The 18,701-nt window shown below is 40.4% G+C and overlaps 1 protein-coding gene across 1 annotated transcript; it reads left to right on the forward strand.

Annotated features, from left to right (window-relative positions):
• The first annotated feature begins 3,342 nt into the window (after positions 1-3,342).
• On the forward strand, positions 3,343-17,206 carry pygl (phosphorylase, glycogen, liver). The gene is made up of 20 exons (XM_072677018.1): positions 3,343-3,605; positions 5,074-5,175; positions 5,291-5,369; positions 6,550-6,653; positions 7,946-8,077; positions 8,180-8,291; positions 8,496-8,578; positions 8,889-9,026; positions 9,204-9,296; positions 9,901-10,047; positions 10,600-10,763; positions 11,256-11,370; positions 12,457-12,558; positions 13,091-13,238; positions 13,483-13,541; positions 13,710-13,851; positions 14,910-15,117; positions 15,211-15,345; positions 16,405-16,471; positions 16,621-17,206. The coding sequence occupies exons 1-20, from the start codon at positions 3,363-3,365 to the stop codon at positions 16,807-16,809; spliced, it is 2,562 nt and encodes an 853-aa protein (XP_072533119.1). The 5' UTR covers positions 3,343-3,362; the 3' UTR covers positions 16,810-17,206.
• The last annotated feature ends 1,495 nt before the right edge of the window (positions 17,207-18,701 follow it).

The raw sequence follows: 18,701 nt of genomic DNA on the forward strand, positions 1-18,701 counted from the left end.
CATTACTGAAATGAATAATTGATTATTCAGATTATGAATCATTAAGTAATTAAATAACCCTTATATAGTTATGAGCGTTTAAATTTAGCTTGAGGTTATTTTATGTATTTGCTAACTAATAATGAAGACAAAAAAGATTAATAACCTATTCAGAAGTTTACTGTTTTAATTACATTTCCTGCTAAAATAACAGTATATCAGTTTTTTTCTATAAAGAAACAGGAAACAAATGTCGGAAAGTAAATTTAGTTGTTTTTTTTTTTTGTTTTTTTTAAAGAAGTTAGTGTTACTGCTTCGTTTGTTTTAGTGACTTTTATTTTGGCACCGTCTGGTTCGTAGCCAGCAAGCTGATTGGCTCTTTTGTATTAAAGGGTGGGACTTTATCCATAAACAGACGCCATGTTGACCGTTACGGGAAATCTCATTCATATTTCAACCAGTGATCAGTCTCCTTAATTATAAGGTCTCTGGGTTGACTCAGTTTTCTCTTTTTACACTCAGCCGCTGTCCACATGAGACTCCCACACCTCACAGATTTCTACTCTCCAGTAAGACACCAGAGTGATGTTACTGCAGATGTAGCAGTGTTGCTTTACCAGCTCCATAATGGTTTTATCCACACGCTCCATTCACGGGACACATAGCTGCTCAGTCTGTAGGTTTTCACTGCAGGTCTGTGTCCGGATAGAGGGAATTATCACTGAAAGAAGTAATCGTGGCAGTAAAACTATTTCACACTGTTATGGCTAAACTTTAGCTTTTAATATGTGGCCCTCGTTCATCCGTTTTTACATCCATTTCTCCTAGTTGGTGACGTCTATAAATTAGTTGTCCGCTAATTTTGTCGTCCACTATAGTCAACTAAGTCAATTAGTAGGTACTGAAAACATAGTAGAAACACAGTGACTGTGTAGAGAGTGGTGGGTGTGGCGTAACAGATAACACCAGTGCCTTCAAGTGAGCTACCTCACCACATGGGAGACTGTGGTTGGCCCACCTCTGTAATATGAGTAACCTTGTAAGTCGCTCTGGATAAGAGCGTCAGCTAAATGCCATTAATGTAATGTAATTAATGAGAGAGTGCAGATGAGGTGGCAGATCATAGGCTATAGGAACATATCTGAAACCATTCTCACTTTATTCAAAAGGAGAATATAAGCAGGTTCCAGTAAAAGCTTGATTCTGGGGTCAGTAAATCTTTTTTTTTATCCAAAATTAGAATAAATAATCCAACCATTACCTGGTGTAAGCTATTACGAAAGACAGCATCAGAGATACCATCATATCTAACAGAGGGGATCGGGTTTGTACTGCATGACTTTTACTACAAGGCCACTTCTACTGCTGCTTCTTTGCCTCTGGAACTAGACTTTCAGTGTTCAGTGGTCTCCACACACTGATAGTTGTGGGTTGATGATTTCTTCTAGAAAGCCCTTCAAATACTAAACACGTGGATGGCATCTAATTGCTGTGCCATAAGCTGTGATGATTGGATAATGTTTTACTCCTCAAACAGTCATCTTCACTGTGTGTGAGGGCAAAAATACACTTGCATCCTATACAGGCAGGTCTATCACATCTTGCTTGCAACATCTTCATTGTCGCTGTAGTAGTGGTAATGGATATTTGCATGGTGTGAAGTTGTTCTTATAGCCATTGTTTGATTTATGAAGGTCAAGAAAGGGCCAACAGTTCAGTTCAGTTCTGTTCATATCTCATCTGTATGATACTGATGGATTTAAAGGTAATATAAAAAGAGTGCAGTGAAATATGTGTATATTAGTTTATAACTGACTGAATGTGCAGCGATGAAAGCAAACTTATTTCAACTATTTCTGCAAGTTCATTCAAAAGTAATGACAATTTTCTGCAAATGATCATATCGGTGCTGTCCAATGAAATACAGGTTTCCATCATCTACACCCTATAGCTACTCTATACACTGTGTGAAGAATTCTGGTTAAATGAACCAATAGAAATGCTCTAAATGACTTGGATTTAAATATTTCCATTTAATAATATCTCCATTTAATGTTAAGGTTTTTTTTCCTTCCTCTAAGAAGTCACCATTTTGGAGATACATGTTTTTATTGGACAGTGACAATATGTTATCTGAAGTGTCCTCAGTTGCACTGCACAGGTTGATATCTACAGTACCTTGATACTCACTGTACTGTATTATAATATCCCAACTGATTACCTTAATAAACTGTGGTTAGGTCTTGTTAATCATCCTTTTATACTTTAGACCTAAACCTCTGCTGCTACATCTAGTAGCTTAACAATGACTTCCCTAGTGCCATTTCCCACATAAATTGATTGTATTGTTCTTGTATATCCTTTAAATGGTATGAGTGGTATGGTACAATGGTCTACATCTTTTCCCTCCTCTTATTGCTATGTTTACCTATAACCAATATACAGCTTTATGCATGGACACTATTGTCCAAATGACAAGTTAGTTATTGAGAATTAGTAGCCAAAAAGACAGCCAGTCTGGCCAATCAGAAATCAAACACAGTGATTTTAGCAATGATGTTACTCTCTCATTAACAACATGTAAAAAATCACTCAATGAATGTGGCCTGTAAAAAAGTTTAGGCATCTTCCAGAGTGTTTTTTGCAGAAATCACATCCTGCACATGTTTTTGTTGCTGCTAGAAGTCTTTCTTTCAGTTCTTGTGAGGTAGTTGGAACTATTTCCCATTCTTCTTTGCATAGCGCCTTTAGTTCTGAGATATTATCGGGATGTCTTGCAGCACTGTTTGTTTTAAGTATACGCACAAATCCTGTATGATGTTTAGGTCACAGAGCTCGGAGAGCTTCATTTATTGTCTCTTTGGGTATAGCAGGGTGGTTTTGAGGCATTTTGGGATCATCATCCTGTTGTGAAAGCTTCATTCTGTTTTAGCTTCAGTCTTTTCACAGATGGTTTGACATTTGCATCCAGGATTTGCTGGTATTTTGTGGAATCCATTTCTCCTTCCACTCGAGCAACACTGCCAGTGACACTGACTGGCGACAACACAACCCAAACATGATCCAAATCACATCCATTCTGTTGGTCCTTTGCAAACTCTTGTCGTGATTGACCTGATGACAGCTATGACAGGTGTCTTTTGGACACTTCTGCTCATCTGGAGGAAACTGATAAACAACAAAGACATTTTTACAGAACTTTTATCAAGGGTGCCAACAGTCCCGGAGGGCACGGTGTGGCGCTGGCAAACACAGCATCACGTGACTTTCCACAACGGCCAATAACAGAGAGGGAGGGCCCCTTGATCCCCGGTTAAAGTGAACCCCTGCGCCCTGAGCGCCGCACTCGGCAGTTCGTCTAGAACCCCTGGGCCTCCAGCAGAATGGCCGCTCCGCTCACCGACCAGGAGAAACGCAAGCAAATCAGCATCAGGGGCATCGTGGGGGTGGAGAACGTGGCCGAGCTGAAGAAAGGCTTCAACCGACACCTGCACTTCACCCTCGTTAAAGACCGCAATGTGGCCACGGCGCGCGATTACTACTTCGCGCTCGCGCATACAGTGCGTGATCACCTGGTGGGGCGCTGGATCCGCACCCAGCAGTTCTACTACGAGACGGATCCCAAGGTAAGCTCAGCCAAGAGGGGCTACTAACGCACTGCCTGCATTCCAGTCCTGCTTGAGCACACCTGATCAGCTGAGAGAGCTGCACTAACCTGGAAGTCCTGCAAGAACGTTTAAAAAAAGGATGATAAATATGATCTGATCACAGTTTTGAAGTTGGCTTGGGTTGAACGTCTAAAAAGACTCCACATATAAGGGCTCTGACCAGTCCAGAGAGCAGACTCCAGTCTGGCTGCTCTCTACTGACCTTTGTATCATAAAACAGCCTGCAGACTGCAGACACACACTCACAAATAAAGGTGCCAAAATGGTATTCTGCACAATGGTGTGTATGTATATATGTGTATATACTGTGTGTACACACACACACATGCGCGTATACACTATACATATACACACCCCTTCTAATGAATGCAGTGGACCAGAGAAACATGAACATTTTGGCACCATGGCTATAATGCCAGGCTTTGGCTAGAGGGGTATAAAGCCCCCAGCACTGAGCTGTGGAGCAGTGGAGCTGTGGTCTCTGATGCTCCATCTAATACATTTGGCATAAGTTGGTGAGTCAGTGATGAGGTGGGCTGGCCATCATCCAACACACTGATCTCTGAGACTGCAGTGGTCCAAAGGCTAGTAATAAGCCTTTCCAGAACAGAGACAGTTACTCCAGCAAAAGCAGGAGAAGCTCTTTTTTGACATTGGGGGAAACCATGAATGAGAGGGTGTCCCATTTGAAAGTGTATATGTTTTGTAACTTTTAATTGATGTCATTTTGGAGCTTTTCTATTGGTCCATTCATCATAAATGTTTTACGCAATATAAAGAGCAACTCCCAGATTTAGAATATGTCAAAAAGTAAAACAAGAATGAAGATTTTGTCAGACAGCAATACAATCAATTATTAAATACATACATTACTAATATAACATTTATTCCCATATTCTGTTCTGTTCTGTTTTTGCACATTGCTTCTATTTGAACTGCTATTTGGTAGATGCCAACTATATTTCATAAGCAGTAATGGTTAATGTTGAATCCATCCAGCCATTCATATATATATATATATATATATATATATATATATATATATATATATATATATATATATATATATAAACGTTTTGGTTCTCTAAAGCTTATTGTTTAATGTTTAGTGTATTGTTTGGTACGTTAAATAAATATGGTGTTTTTAAGAAATCTTTTTTTAAATGTTTAAAGAACATCATGCCATAAAGGTTCCTGGTCAAATTCCTAAATTTTGAAAGGCTCTCCACACTCTCACAAATCTCTTTTCCAAACGTTGTTTTTATGGAACCAAAAGTGGGTCTTCTGTTGCATCACTTAAAGAACCCGTGGCACCATTAATCACTAACAATTGAACCAACAAATTAAGATATTAAGGTCATATCTGTTATTTAAAATCCTGAAAGTGTGTGTGTGTGTGTGTGTGTGTGTGTGTGCGTGCGAACAGCGTGTGTATTATCTCTCTCTGGAGTTCTACATGGGGAGGGCTCTGCAGAACACCATGGTCAATTTAGGACTGCAGAATGCTTGCGATGAGGCCATCTACCAGGTGAGTAAGTGCATGTGTTTGTCTGAGGTGAACATACAGTCCTACTCAGTAACTCGGTTTATCGTGATCCAGAATGGACGGAACTGCTCACTTGTTGTTCTGTGCTTCTCCGTAGTTGGGTTTGGATATGGAGGATTTGGAGGATATGGAAGAGGACGCTGGATTAGGGAACGGAGGACTGGGTCGGCTGGCAGGTCTCACATTTTTCACACTGTCTCTGCTTTGTTTTTTTTTTCTTCCTTCCCCCAATTATTCAAACAGGGTTCCCTCTAATTACCCTCCAGGATGTCGACTTCTTCAGTACACTCGGCAGATTAAAAACTAAACAGAAATAAACCACAGGAGAGTATAAAGAGGTGGCACAAAAAAGAAGCTAGCAACACATAGCAACAAACAGGTTGCTGTATCCTCTGTAGCAGACAGTTGTACATTAGCTCGGATACTAATATCAACAAGACCCTCAGAACCAGCCCTGTTATTATTATTACTGCAGTAAGCCAACCACAGTTTCAGCAATCAATGCCAATTACTTTCTATAGAACGTCTAATGCCTGATCATTTTTAAATACTTGCATTTCCCTCGTTTGCAGTGCAGTGCTGCTAAGTTACTTCTCAAGTGGTGGGTGGAGATACTCTGATGGGGGTGGTATAATTCTAATGTGTTTGCCCCTCTGTGACGAATCAAAACATTTTCTGACCTCGGCAGCTCACAAAAAACCTAACAAGGTTGTCTTATTTCTTTCACAGTGTGTGGGTGGTAGACGCTCTAGATACCCAAGTGTGTGTGCACAAGCACTAAAAATGTTTCCATGACATGTCCCCTTTAGAGTCCTACATCCTTGAGCTGCTGTTACTCATTTAGAAGCCCCTTTGTCCCCACAGTGTAAAGTTTTCAAAGCTCCAGCAGTGTCTGCCCCTCTCTGTTCAAGTGTAATTAGGAAATCTATATGGAATGTAGGGAAAAGTAGGCCAGAAATTAAACACACACAAAGCACCAAAACACAAAAACGCACAGGTTCGTTTACATAGAAATTTGTGGACAACCAACCCAGGCCTGGTTTCCCAAAAGAATCTTATTGTTAAGGTCCACTTATCTAGTAGAGAGGGTGTTTAGCTTGATGCTTGCTTGATCTGAAAGATGTTTTAGGAAAAACAGCCCGAATACATTGATGCATCCTCACAAACCAACTGTGCCGGACCCTTAACAAAGTCCAGTGTCAGGTTTCCTTGCTTTTAATAAATACTGAGGAGACCCCTCGTCTTTGCTGATTTACCTGGTGAAGATTTTTGACCTTTTGCTCTTTTTAACACTACTTCTCGCATTCAGTGCAGCATTTTCATGTTCACCACTGTGTGTGTGTGCGCTGTCCATAGCATGTTTCTTGGACTCCATGGCAACACTGGGCCTTGCTGCATATGGGTATGGGATCCGTTATGAATACGGGATCTTCAACCAGAGAATCAAAGATGGCTGGCAGGTAAACAAACTTGAACAGGATTTAAAGCTGTTATCCCACCTGACAGATCCCATCACATCACATCATTACTCTGTTCAAGCACTTGTCAGGGGTGTCGGAAGACATTAGAGCCTCTGTAGCCTGCAGCACTGAGTTTTACACACACACTGAAGCTGTTTCTACATCTTTCACACACACATACATGCTCACATTCAGCAGCTGACCCGTCATTTCAGCTCATCAGACACAAGACACTTGATGATGTTTTGATATTTTCTGCACAGACCTGTTGTAAAAATCACACCCCCCTGATCAGACAACCCCAACATATGCTCCTTCTCCCTGCACTGCTGCAGGTCACTGGCCTGCAGGGAAGTGACTTTGAGGGAAGTGGGTCATTGTAGTGCGAGTTAATATGTAATCAGCTGGCTATCTGTCCTGCAGCCTGGCTTTAACCTTTAGCCTGCAGTCATGGACAGGCATGCATATGTTCACATGCTTGGAGATCAGCGGCACTTCTCTTATTTGTGGTGCGTATGCTGGTGTGGGTCAAAAGTACGGCCTCTGTGACTGCATGGCCTGCACTGAGTTCACGTGGCTGACAGAAAAGAACCAGCCAAAGACTTGCATTTGGTGGTGCATGACTGGTGCTTACCCCATATGGTCAGAGGTTGTGTGTATGTGTCCTTTCAATGCAAACACACAAATCTGAACTTTAACCAAACAGGGCTAATCACTTGGGGCTACTATGGACACAAGAACTTTAGATAGCCAGCTTCTCAAAATCCTGCTGTGTTCTTTTTAATTTCAGTGACTAATAATAATAAGAGTCTAATTAAAAACAAATATATGAATGTTGTCACTGTCCTAAGAACAACACATATCCCCAAAATGGTGAAGGCAAAACTTAACTTTGAATGGAGTCAAATAAGGGTAATTTAGAGCATGTCCGTTGGAGCATTCATCCAGAATAAGTGACCGTGTTCGGAGCAGCTACAAGGTTCAAACAATGGAGAAAACTAAAAAGGGACAGCATTCCCAGAGATTTTTCATTGGACAGCAGCGATATACTAATATATAAAGCAGCATAATATATATAAAGGTATTTGTGGAACAATATTTAAAAATAAAAGTCGCACAATTACAGAAAACACTACACAAAAATCTTTTGGATATTATTACAGTTATTAGTTAAGTTACAAAGAATGGACCTTGGACAATGGATTTTAACACCATCAACTCTTTATTTTTGATATATCATATTACAGCTGCAGAAAGATTAAATGCGGTTGCTTGAATGGTTTGTCTGTTAGGTGGAGGAGGCTGATGATTGGCTAAGGCATGGGAACCCATGGGAGAAAGCTCGCCCTGAGTACATGCTGCCAGTGCATTTCTATGGACGAGTGGAGGAGACTGAGGAGGGGTCCAAATGGGTTGATACACAGGTACCAAAACTCTATAGACAACTGCACTGAACCTTAGCTATAAATACTCAATAGAAACATACATATAATATGTATATGTGTGTGTACTTGAATTCCCTTCAGGTGGTACTGGCAATGCCCTATGACACACCTATCCCTGGCTACATGAACAACACTGTGAACACCATGAGACTGTGGTCTGCACGTGCTCCAAACGACTTTAACCTCAGAGACTGTGAGTAACACATTTAAATGCCTGCTCTGTTCAGTCATATGGTTCTGCATTTGACTTTAACCCAACCACAGCTGTATTGTGTTATCAGATGCTAAAAAAACAATGCTCATAAAACGATCTTACAGTGATCTTGAGTTTACAGTTGTTTGCACAGCTTTTTATTGCAACACACAAGGATTTGGTTTGCTTTTATTCTCTCCCCAGTCAACGTTGGTGATTATATTCAGGCAGTTCTGGACCGAAACCTGGCTGAGAACATTTCCAGAGTGCTCTACCCCAACGACAACGTAAATTTATTTTTTTTGTTCTTTTTTTAAATGTTAACAAGTATTGTATTTTCATGTTATTCTGACACTCAAGTGTGTGACAATCTCCTCCTAGAAGTTGAGAAATGTTCAATGTATGCTTTTTTACACCTCTACTTTTATTAATAATTAGTGAGTGGGGAGAATCTTTTCTACACTGTTAAAAAGACCAAAGATTAAGGACTTTTGGCTTAGATCTCAGATCTTACATTTTAACTTCATTTTAGTTTAGCTGTAGCTTAGCAGCAGTGAAATGCTGCAGGTTTTAATTTAGTAGTCCTGTGTCTTGTAGTTTTTTGAAGGTAAGGAGCTCCGACTGAAGCAGGAATACTTTGTGGTGGCAGCAACACTACAGGACGTGATTCGGCGCTTCAAGACCTCAAAGAGAAATTGCTCTGATCCACTGTCTTTTGACGGCTTCCCTGAAAAGGTGTGTGACTAGTACTACCCTTTTAAAGCAGAGGTATTCAACTCTTACACTAGATGTCTTATTGGTTGCCTCAATAGCTAATTTACTTACATTTGCCTTTCTGGTTTGATGATGAGTCATTTTGTGCCCCCTGGAGATAAAAGGGTTAAGCATGGTTTGCTTGTATATCTGTCTAAGGTTGCCATCCAGCTGAATGACACACACCCTGCTATGGCCATCCCTGAGCTCATGAGGATCTTTGTGGACATTGAGAAACTGGACTGGGACAGGGTAAGAGACCCACTTCTATTAGAACATGACTGTTTATGCGCACAATATGTTGCACATACAGCTCATACAGAGATACAAGCAGTTTAGCTCAGTAGCTGTCTCAGGATTGAGGAAGGCATGTTTGTCTAAAGCAGCTTTATGTGAGAATTGGACAATTTTATTAATGTATTTATTGCTACTGGGCTCCCCCTACAGTTAGGAAGTGTAAAACACTTCACTGCCATAGATACAAATTGCACTTTGAGCTTCCCTAATGGACGAGTGTATTTGTTGACTGGTTAAAGAATGGCAAAGTGAAAAAAGCCATCTGACTGACCAGGTTCAAGATTTTACACAAATATAACAAAGATTACACAGTGTTACATAGTTCCCACATGCATGCTACACCAAAATGACATAGTGCAGAGCAGCGTTCCAGCCCAGAGTGGCAATGAGAAAGGAGACATTCTTCCTATTACAAGTTATTATTTTAAGGTGAATTAAATTGCTTTAATGTCCATATTACACTGAACTGCAGTTCAGTCTAAAATAGTTGTCTGTATAAAGTGTCTATGATATTATGTTTTTTGTTATCATGTTAAACTGTGTGTGTGTGTCTGTGTAGGCATGGGATATTACAAAGCGTACATTTGCATACACCAATCATACCGTGCTCCCAGAGGCTCTGGAGCGCTGGCCTGTCCGACTGCTGGAGACACTCCTACCACGCCATCTACAGATCATATATCGGATCAACCAGATGCACCTGGACGTAAGTGTACACACCAAACCTGGCTCTGCAGGGGTGTGAAAATACACACGTCCATGCACACAAACAGGAAAAGCCATACCCTAAGACATACCAAAGTCCTGACTTGGATACTGATACTCCAGTGTGTTACCACAGTACACAGTACCAGAAAAGATGCATCAAAATATTAAAATACTTTAAATTTAAAACACTATCAACATGGTTACAGCTTAATTAGAATTAAAATTACAAAAGCTCTGTTTAGTTTTGACTATGACCTCATGTAGTAGACCGTGTAATACAGCATTCATTCATTATGCTTTATGTTGAATTGTTTCTGGGATTGTAAGTTTGTGAAATTCCTGGTTAAAACACTTTATCCATGTGCTAAGTATGCTAATCGGCACCTATGATTACCTGAATCCATCCTCCATACGCACTTTGATTAGCCTACAGGCAGAATGATCATCATACCATACCATCAGTGTGGCATTAAATAAATACATGTGTTGTTTTTATAGTAGCATTTAAATGTTACTATATCACATAAAAAAGTACTGAATCTGTTTATAGCACATAGTGTCTCTGTTCCCGGGGGATTTGGATCGTATGCGCAGGATGTCTCTGGTAGAGGAGGACGGAGAGAAGAAAGTGAACATGGCCCACCTCTGCATTGTCGGGTCCCATGCTGTTAATGGTGTCGCAGAGATCCACTCCAGCATCATCAAAACTGACGTGTAGGTCACACACACACACACAGGCTTTCTTGGTTGCTCTCATTTAGAAGACATTGGTGCACAGACACTCAGGCCATGTTAACGTCTGTATCTAAACAAACGTGAGGGTTTTCCATCACTTTTTCTGACCTTGATGTTCTGACCTTCATGTGATCACTTGTTTGTTTCCATAATAATGAACAGCACCAATATTTTAGCCAGTCGTGTGTGTGCACAATAACCAATGCATCAATAATGGCCCCTTTATAAATACAGAGCAGACAGGTGAAGACGTTTTACTCAAAGCTAATAGGTGTTTTTTCCCAAAAGACTGACTTTGTGTCAAAGCCTAATTACACAGCTGTGGTGTGGGAATATTTTATTGATGGCATAAAATGACTTATATCACAGCCAGTCATTGAAATGACAATAATACAATTGATCGCAGTTATTTTCTGGTTATCATGACAGGCCTATCCCATCCACCGATTTCCTTGTTTACTTTTTCCGCAGATTCCGAGATTTCAGTGAGTTGGAACCAGAAAAGTTCCAGAACAAAACGAATGGAATCACACCTCGGCGCTGGCTGCTGCTCTGCAACCCTGGACTTGCTGACCTGATCGCAGAGGTCACACACACACACACACACACACACACACACACACACACACACACACACACACACAGACAGCTTGTCTAGTCCCTGTAGAGAAATTCTGGTAACAGAATAGGACTCTCTGGAGCAGACAAACATGGACCCATTGACAACTTGTCTAATGCCAGGCGTGGGCTAGAGGGGTATAAAGCCCCCAAACATGGCTCTGTAAAGCAATGGAACTGTGCTCTCTAGAAAGATGGTGCTTCAAGTACTTTTGGGATGAGTTGGGGAGGATTACCCAACATCCTAATCTGACTAATGCTCTTGTGTCTGAATGCAAACAAATACTCACAGCAATGCTCCAAAATCTAGTAGAAAGCCTTCCATGAACAGTTTACTCCAACAAAAACAGGATAAACTCTTTAATACCCTTGGTTTCAGAAGAAACAATAAATGAGCAGATGTCCCAATACTTTTGTCCATATAGTGTACATACATGCATATCAATGACTTTGTAGGGTCAATGGTAGTCCTGGTCAGGCGCAGTGTGTTCTTCAGCACCGGTTGACATACTCAGCCCTTTGGCTTGATATGATTTTAAGTTGCAGTCAGACCTGTGCTGCTGTCAACCCAGTGTTTCTATCAAGCCTGTGTTGCTCTCAGGAGGAAACGGAGCAATTAGTCTGTCCCCAGAATCCTGTGATAGTTTGTCATTGTTTTTAGAGTTGTCTGAGCACAGAAGTAATGATGGAGGAGAGTTTATGATCACTTTGGCTGTGATGGAAGATAGATTCAGGAGGCCTATAAGTTCTTTAAGGTGTCATTATTTTTCATTCTGAATTGGCCAGATAAAAAAAAAATTATACCAATACAATTTGTGAGGTATATCTGGAGTTTTACTGTTAGGAAGCTAATGACATGTTAGATCATGGTCTTGGTACCTGAGCATCTGTTCACTGTACTTATTCTCTCACACACACACACACACACACACACACACACACAATCATTTAAATACTGACAAAAAGTTGTATGTGTTATTTTTGTGTTAGAGGTGTTTTAATAACTTCTAATAAGTACTTACTCAAGTACTTGATTTCCCAAATGTGTGTGCAGGCGATTGGAGAGGAGTACGTCAAAGACCTGATGCAGTTACAGAAGCTGAATGATCTAGTGGATGACGATACATTCATCAGAGACGTATCTAAAGTCAAACAGGTTAGATCAAACGCACTCCTCCTAACAGTCATCGCCACTCTTTTTCTCAACATGTACCACAGGGTTGAAGTCTGTAATGCGGTTAGGTAAAATATCCACTCTGCTGCCTACACTGTGTTTGTACTTCAGCAGCAGAGACATGAACACCAACATCTCATATTGCAGGGAGAGCGAGAGAGAGAGAATTACACAACCAATTGAATGCATCGTAGAGTGATCATTTCTATGGAAATGAAAGTCTGAGGCAGCAGAGAGACCCTTCAGCTGAGTCTAGACAGTGTTATGCAATTAACTAAAACTAAACTCCATCATCAGTGCAGCAGAAACGTACAGTATACAGATTATTTGATTGAACAAAAAACATGCCTCATCCATCCTTCATGTTAAATGTCAATCATTACTGTAATACAGCGTCCATTTATTTTTGGACACTAGACTATTCACACTTGTGATAACTAAACAGTCTTCTGTCATTCTAGGCGAGTGCTTATGCAAAATGCCATATTGAAAAGGTGTGTGTGTGTGTATTCAGGACAACAAGCTGAAGTTTGCACAGTATTTGGAGAAGGAGTACCAGGTGAAGATAAATCCTGCCTCTATGTTTGATGTTCACGTGAAGAGAATCCATGAGTACAAACGACAGCTCCTCAACTGCCTTCATGTCATCACTATGTACAACCGTATGTACAGAAAACACCCACACAAATTTGTGATAGCATGTTGAGATGTCAATGGACGTTCAGTATGGATAATTTAATCAGACTACTGGTTATCATGCGGGTTACCAAATACTTACAGTAGAGATGGTTAATTTAAACAATTTTTTTCATTTTGTCATTGTCTCAGACTTTTGTTCAGTTCTGTACAACAATAAATACACACTTAACAGATCTGTGCCCTCATGATTCTCGGCTTCTTCTACAGGCATCAGGGCCAAGCCAACTGCACCGTTTGTTCCACGCACGGTCATCATTGGTGGCAAGGTAAAACACACATTTCTTTAAGCTAAATAAATAAAATCAAAATCAAAATCAAATAAATAAAAAATATATTTTTAAATATTTAATTAATAGTGTGTGTGTGTGTGTGTGTGTGTGTGTGTGTGTGTGTGTGTGTGTGTGTGTGTGTGGTTTTGTTTTTGTTCTCTGTAGGCTGCTCCTGGCTACCACATGGCTAAGATGATTATCAGGCTTATCACGTCTGTTGCTCATGTCATCAATAATGACCCCATTGTTGGCAACAAGCTCAAAGTCATTTTCCTGGAGAACTATAGAGTCTCTCTGGCAGAGAAAGGTAAAACTCTCACTCTCCCGCACAGTAACACTATACAAAAGCATCTAACAGTGTACATTTGTGGATGCCATATTTAGTTTGTTGCCTTTTTTCCTATGTTTGTAAATTAAGAGTAATTGTACTCAATTGTAGTCATGGCTACCAAACAGAAATCTTAAAATAGGGTTGTACAAAGTGCACTATATGGTTAAGAGTATTGGGACACCTGCTCATTCAATTCAGTGTTTCTTCTCAAATCAAGGGTATTTAAAGAGTGTATCCTGCTTTGTTGGTGTAACTGTTTCTACTGTCCTACTATGAGGTGGGAAAGTGATCACCACCCCACATCATCCCCAACTTCCTGACACATTCAGGAAGTATTGGCTGGAGCACCATCATTTAAGAGAATACAGTGGTCCACAGCTGGGGGTCTTTGAGCCCTTCTAGCTCCAATAGATTCATGTTTAAATGCTCCAGATAAACCAATAGAGTTCGATTCGATTAGCAATACTTATCTATGGGGGATAGACAAGGTGTGTGTGTGTGTGTCTGTGTGTGTGTGTGTGTGTGTGTGTGTGTGTATTTGTACAGCTTTATCAGCAATTGGTGCAACTTCCAGCCAAGTTTAGTAATCTTTCAAATTGTCACATTAGGGTTATGTGGTGCTACTTTCTGGCAGTATCAAAAGTATCAAACATATCTTAAATGAAAAATATCTTGAATTTGGTGTCTGTCGATATTAGCTTTGGATATTCTGAGTGGATGACTAAGCACTTTTGTAAGTTCTGGATAAGAGCATCTGAAGTTCTAGATAAGAGCATCCAAATGTCATACATGCTGTACTGTGTAAATAGGTCTTTTTTCTAAAACGAATTCTGAATTATACCAAAGTAACTTTAGCAAATTAAGCTGTGGTGAAATTTGTGATTTCATAATCTATTGAATAATTCCCAATGATCTTATCAAATCACTAACAGATTTACAACCCTAGCCTACACCTTAATGCTGTGTGTGTGTGTGTGTGTGTGTGTGTGTGTGTGTGTGTGTGTGTGTGTGTGTGTGTGTGTGTGTACGTACAGTGATCCCTGCCACAGACCTGTCTGAGCAGATCTCCACAGCAGGCACAGAGGCTTCTGGTACAGGTAACATGAAGTTCATGCTGAATGGAGCTCTGACCATCGGCACCCTGGATGGAGCCAACGTAGAGATGGCCGAGGAGGCTGGCCAGGAAAACCTCTTCATCTTCGGCATGACTGTGGATGAAGTGGCTGCTATGGACAAAGAAGGGTATGGATGGTGGGGAAGAGAGAGAGGGAGGGAGAAAGAGAGTGTGTTCTGATATTAATTCATTGTGTGTGTGTGCATACATGTTCTTTGTAGCTATGATGCGATACAGTACTATAAGAGCATCCCGGAGCTGAAGCAGGTCATTGACCAGATTAAAACTGGCTTCTTTTCACCCAAACAACCTGAGCTGTTCTCCGACATCATCAACATGCTATTCAACCATGACCGGTGAGTCCTACATATGTATATTTATACTTTTTGTGACTTTGCCTCTGTATACCACCATAATTGACATTGAAGTTAAGCAATCAACATGTGATTTGAAGAGTAGACTTTCAGTTTAGATTTAAGGAGCTTAGCCCATATTTTATTAACCATTTAAGAATGAAAGGCATTTAAGAAATGACTAATATGTGGTTTCATGGTCAGCTGTGGTCTGTTTTGATTCCAAGTGCTGAATTTGCTTTTGGTAGCTGTTCATAGAAACGTTGAATATGCAGTCCAAATATGTGTTGATGCAAGTAAAAAGAGTCATCATTAGGTTTATTTTGTTTGTTTTTTGTTTTTTTTATCCAGCCTATCAGACAAAAGAAGACACTTTAGGAGCTATATCCTTTGCTCAGATTCAGTTAAATTCTACAAAACTTACAGGATGGTGCAAATAGAACAGATGGATAATAAACCTAAACATACACTGAAGGCAACCCAAGAGCTTCATGGCTGAGCTCAAATAAAGGCATAAAGACCCACAAACAAGCAGCAACTGAAAGTGGATGCGGTAAAGGCCTTGGCAAAGCATTACAAGGGAGGAAACTCAACATTTGGTGATGTGCATGGGTTCCGGACAGTTTAGGTAGCCATTGACTAAAAAGAAGCTGTATAATTGTCCAATTACTTTTGAACCTGTAAAAATAGAAGGACCATGTAAAAAAAGGTGGTAATTCCTAGAGGGTTTATGTAGTATGTGTCTGACACCTTGAATTGAAGGTGAAAGTCTCTTTTATCGCCTTGCCAAATCCATTGAGGTGGTATACAAAGGTAAAATTCCAAAGGTCATTGTACAAATACTTTTTTGGATCTGTGTGTTTATATGAGCTGAAAAATAGAGTAAATAGAATCAAGGAGCTATAGGTCCAGCCATAACTTACCATTCAACTCATTGTACACACATGCAAATGGAGGGCCCCCTAGTGGCCAGGACCCTTGGGCACACCACAAACTGCTCACAAAACTGCAGAACTGTCCCAATGGCTGCAGTAAATTCAGTCTAGTTTTATTCTCTTTCAGCTTTAAGGTCTTTGCTGACTACGAGTCCTATGTCAAATGTCAAGAGAAAGTCAGCGCTCTGTATGAGGTAACATCACCATTTTCTTAATGCCAAGACAGAACTTCCCCAATACCTATTTCTCTATGATGCAGGTGCTGTACCAGATGCTTCTATGCATTATTGTTTGTCTAAATGAAATCTTCCAGCTCTGTTTTTATCTGTGTGCGTTTTACCAGGAACCGAAGAAATGGACTCAAATGGTGATTAAGAACATCGCTGCTTCTGGAAAATTCTCCAGCGACCGCACAATCACAGACTATGCCACTCAAATATGGGGGGTGGAGCCAACTGACCTGAAGATTCCGCCCCCCAGCGAGCCCCGTGAAGCTATAGAGGAAACCGCACGTGCGCTCCGCAAGATCTGAACATACACATGATGATGGTGTTTTCCTGAAAGTGGTCTCCAACAATCTACTGAAGAGCTGCCTTCCTGCAGGTTTCAGCTCCAACCCAAATCTAACACACCCCAAACTCAGCCAGTCAAGACCTTCTGAAGATAGTAATTAGTTGGATCAGATGGGGTGGATTAGGGTTGAATGCAGGTCTGCAGGAAAGTAGCTTTTCAGGAGGAGGTGTGGAGACCACTGATCCACAGTATTACTGTAATGTTTACATAGTGCTAACAGTGCATTTTTATGTTGTATTAAAACCCTGACCATTATCAAGTCTCAACATTCAGAAACAGTCTTTTCAGTAAGAATATAAAGAGTATTCTGAGATGCAGGAGACCATTTAAATTAGCACGAGCACTATGAGGCTGTTTACAATGACACTGCTTGCAATAGCCTCTCATTATTAATGTGCTGGCTTCTCTGAGCCACTTTGGTGTAGTGTGTTGTCGTTTCTGCCAGTAAACACAGAATACATTAGAGAATGTGTGATGTATGGCTGTGTGATGAGTTTTCTTGTAGAAACACTTTTGAGTTATACACACACACTATCTTTCATACACACACATCTCTAAATATTTTAGTGTGAGTACACTAAACTGCTAGAAAACCTGAAGATGCAGCAGATACTGTAGCACTCTGTAGAATTGTAAGACGCAGTGTAACACTTGGTGCTGTCTGCAGCTGCAGCTCACAGTTGGTAGACTAATATCCTGATAACCTGCAGTGCATAAATTACACATATAATTGAGCACCATATAATATTTTTTTTCTGTTTATCATATTGCTCTGATGCCTGCTCATGATGTTTGGTCCATGTCAGTGTCTCGACTAATATATTGCCACTGTCCAATGAAAAACAGCTCCAGAATGTTGATTTTACAGTAGGCGACAAACATGTTGATAACTCTGAATAGAAGTCAATGTAAAATGTAAAATAAACGTCCAAGTCATTTAGAGCATTTATATAGGTCTATTCTTCCAGAATTACACAGTGTACAGGGCAGCTACAGCAACTGCAAATGGACATAAATGGAGATACATGGTTTTCATTGGACCACTGGGATTTGTAAAAGAGTATTGTACCTCATGCAAAAACAGTCTGGGCTGAAATAGCGCTTTTAACTTAAGTGTAAATGGGCGGAGCTTACTGCTGCATGCTAAATAGCTGGATATATTTATAACCTCAAAAGGGGTTGTTTTTGCCACTTAGTTTCCATATATGGAGTGAAAATCAAAAGCATTAACAAATGAAAGGTTTTACACACACACACAGTCTGTGGGCTGCTGAACATTCTGCTAAACTGTAGCTGTACTATGTAAAGCTGGGGTTGCTGACGTCAGTTGCAAGCCATGAACTGGCAGAGCTGCTCTGAGACAGTCAAAGTCAATACAGCAACCTCATCTACTGATATGAAGAGATTAAAAAATGATTTTTATCATCTTCATGTGTTTTCTTTCCCAGCAGCAGATGGCGCCAGATTAAAACACCTACTGGCCACCTACGGCTGTTATAGTGCAGAAGGCCTACAGCTCTGCATTACAACATCAGTTAGTTTATTAGTTAGTTATCATTCACTACTACTAAACTATTTGGTGAAGATCTAGTATATGATGCAATCTTTAAATCAGCAACTTTACAATTCACAGTGATCAGATTACTCTCGCAATGTAGAAGATAGGCCTACAGGTTTTAAATCACAGTGTACAATCACTTACCAGTAGGCTACCAGCAGTGACCTGGGAACTGGATTATCTCAATTTATCCACTCCTACCTGTTCGTCTCCATGGCACACACTCCTCTCCTGGGCTCCCACCTGCTGATGCACAGCTGCTGATAGGCAGAGAGCCAACAGCAGATCCTAGA

This window comes from Salminus brasiliensis, chromosome 4 (genome assembly GCF_030463535.1).
Source record: "Salminus brasiliensis chromosome 4, fSalBra1.hap2, whole genome shotgun sequence".
NCBI lineage: Eukaryota > Metazoa > Chordata > Actinopteri > Characiformes > Bryconidae > Salminus > Salminus brasiliensis.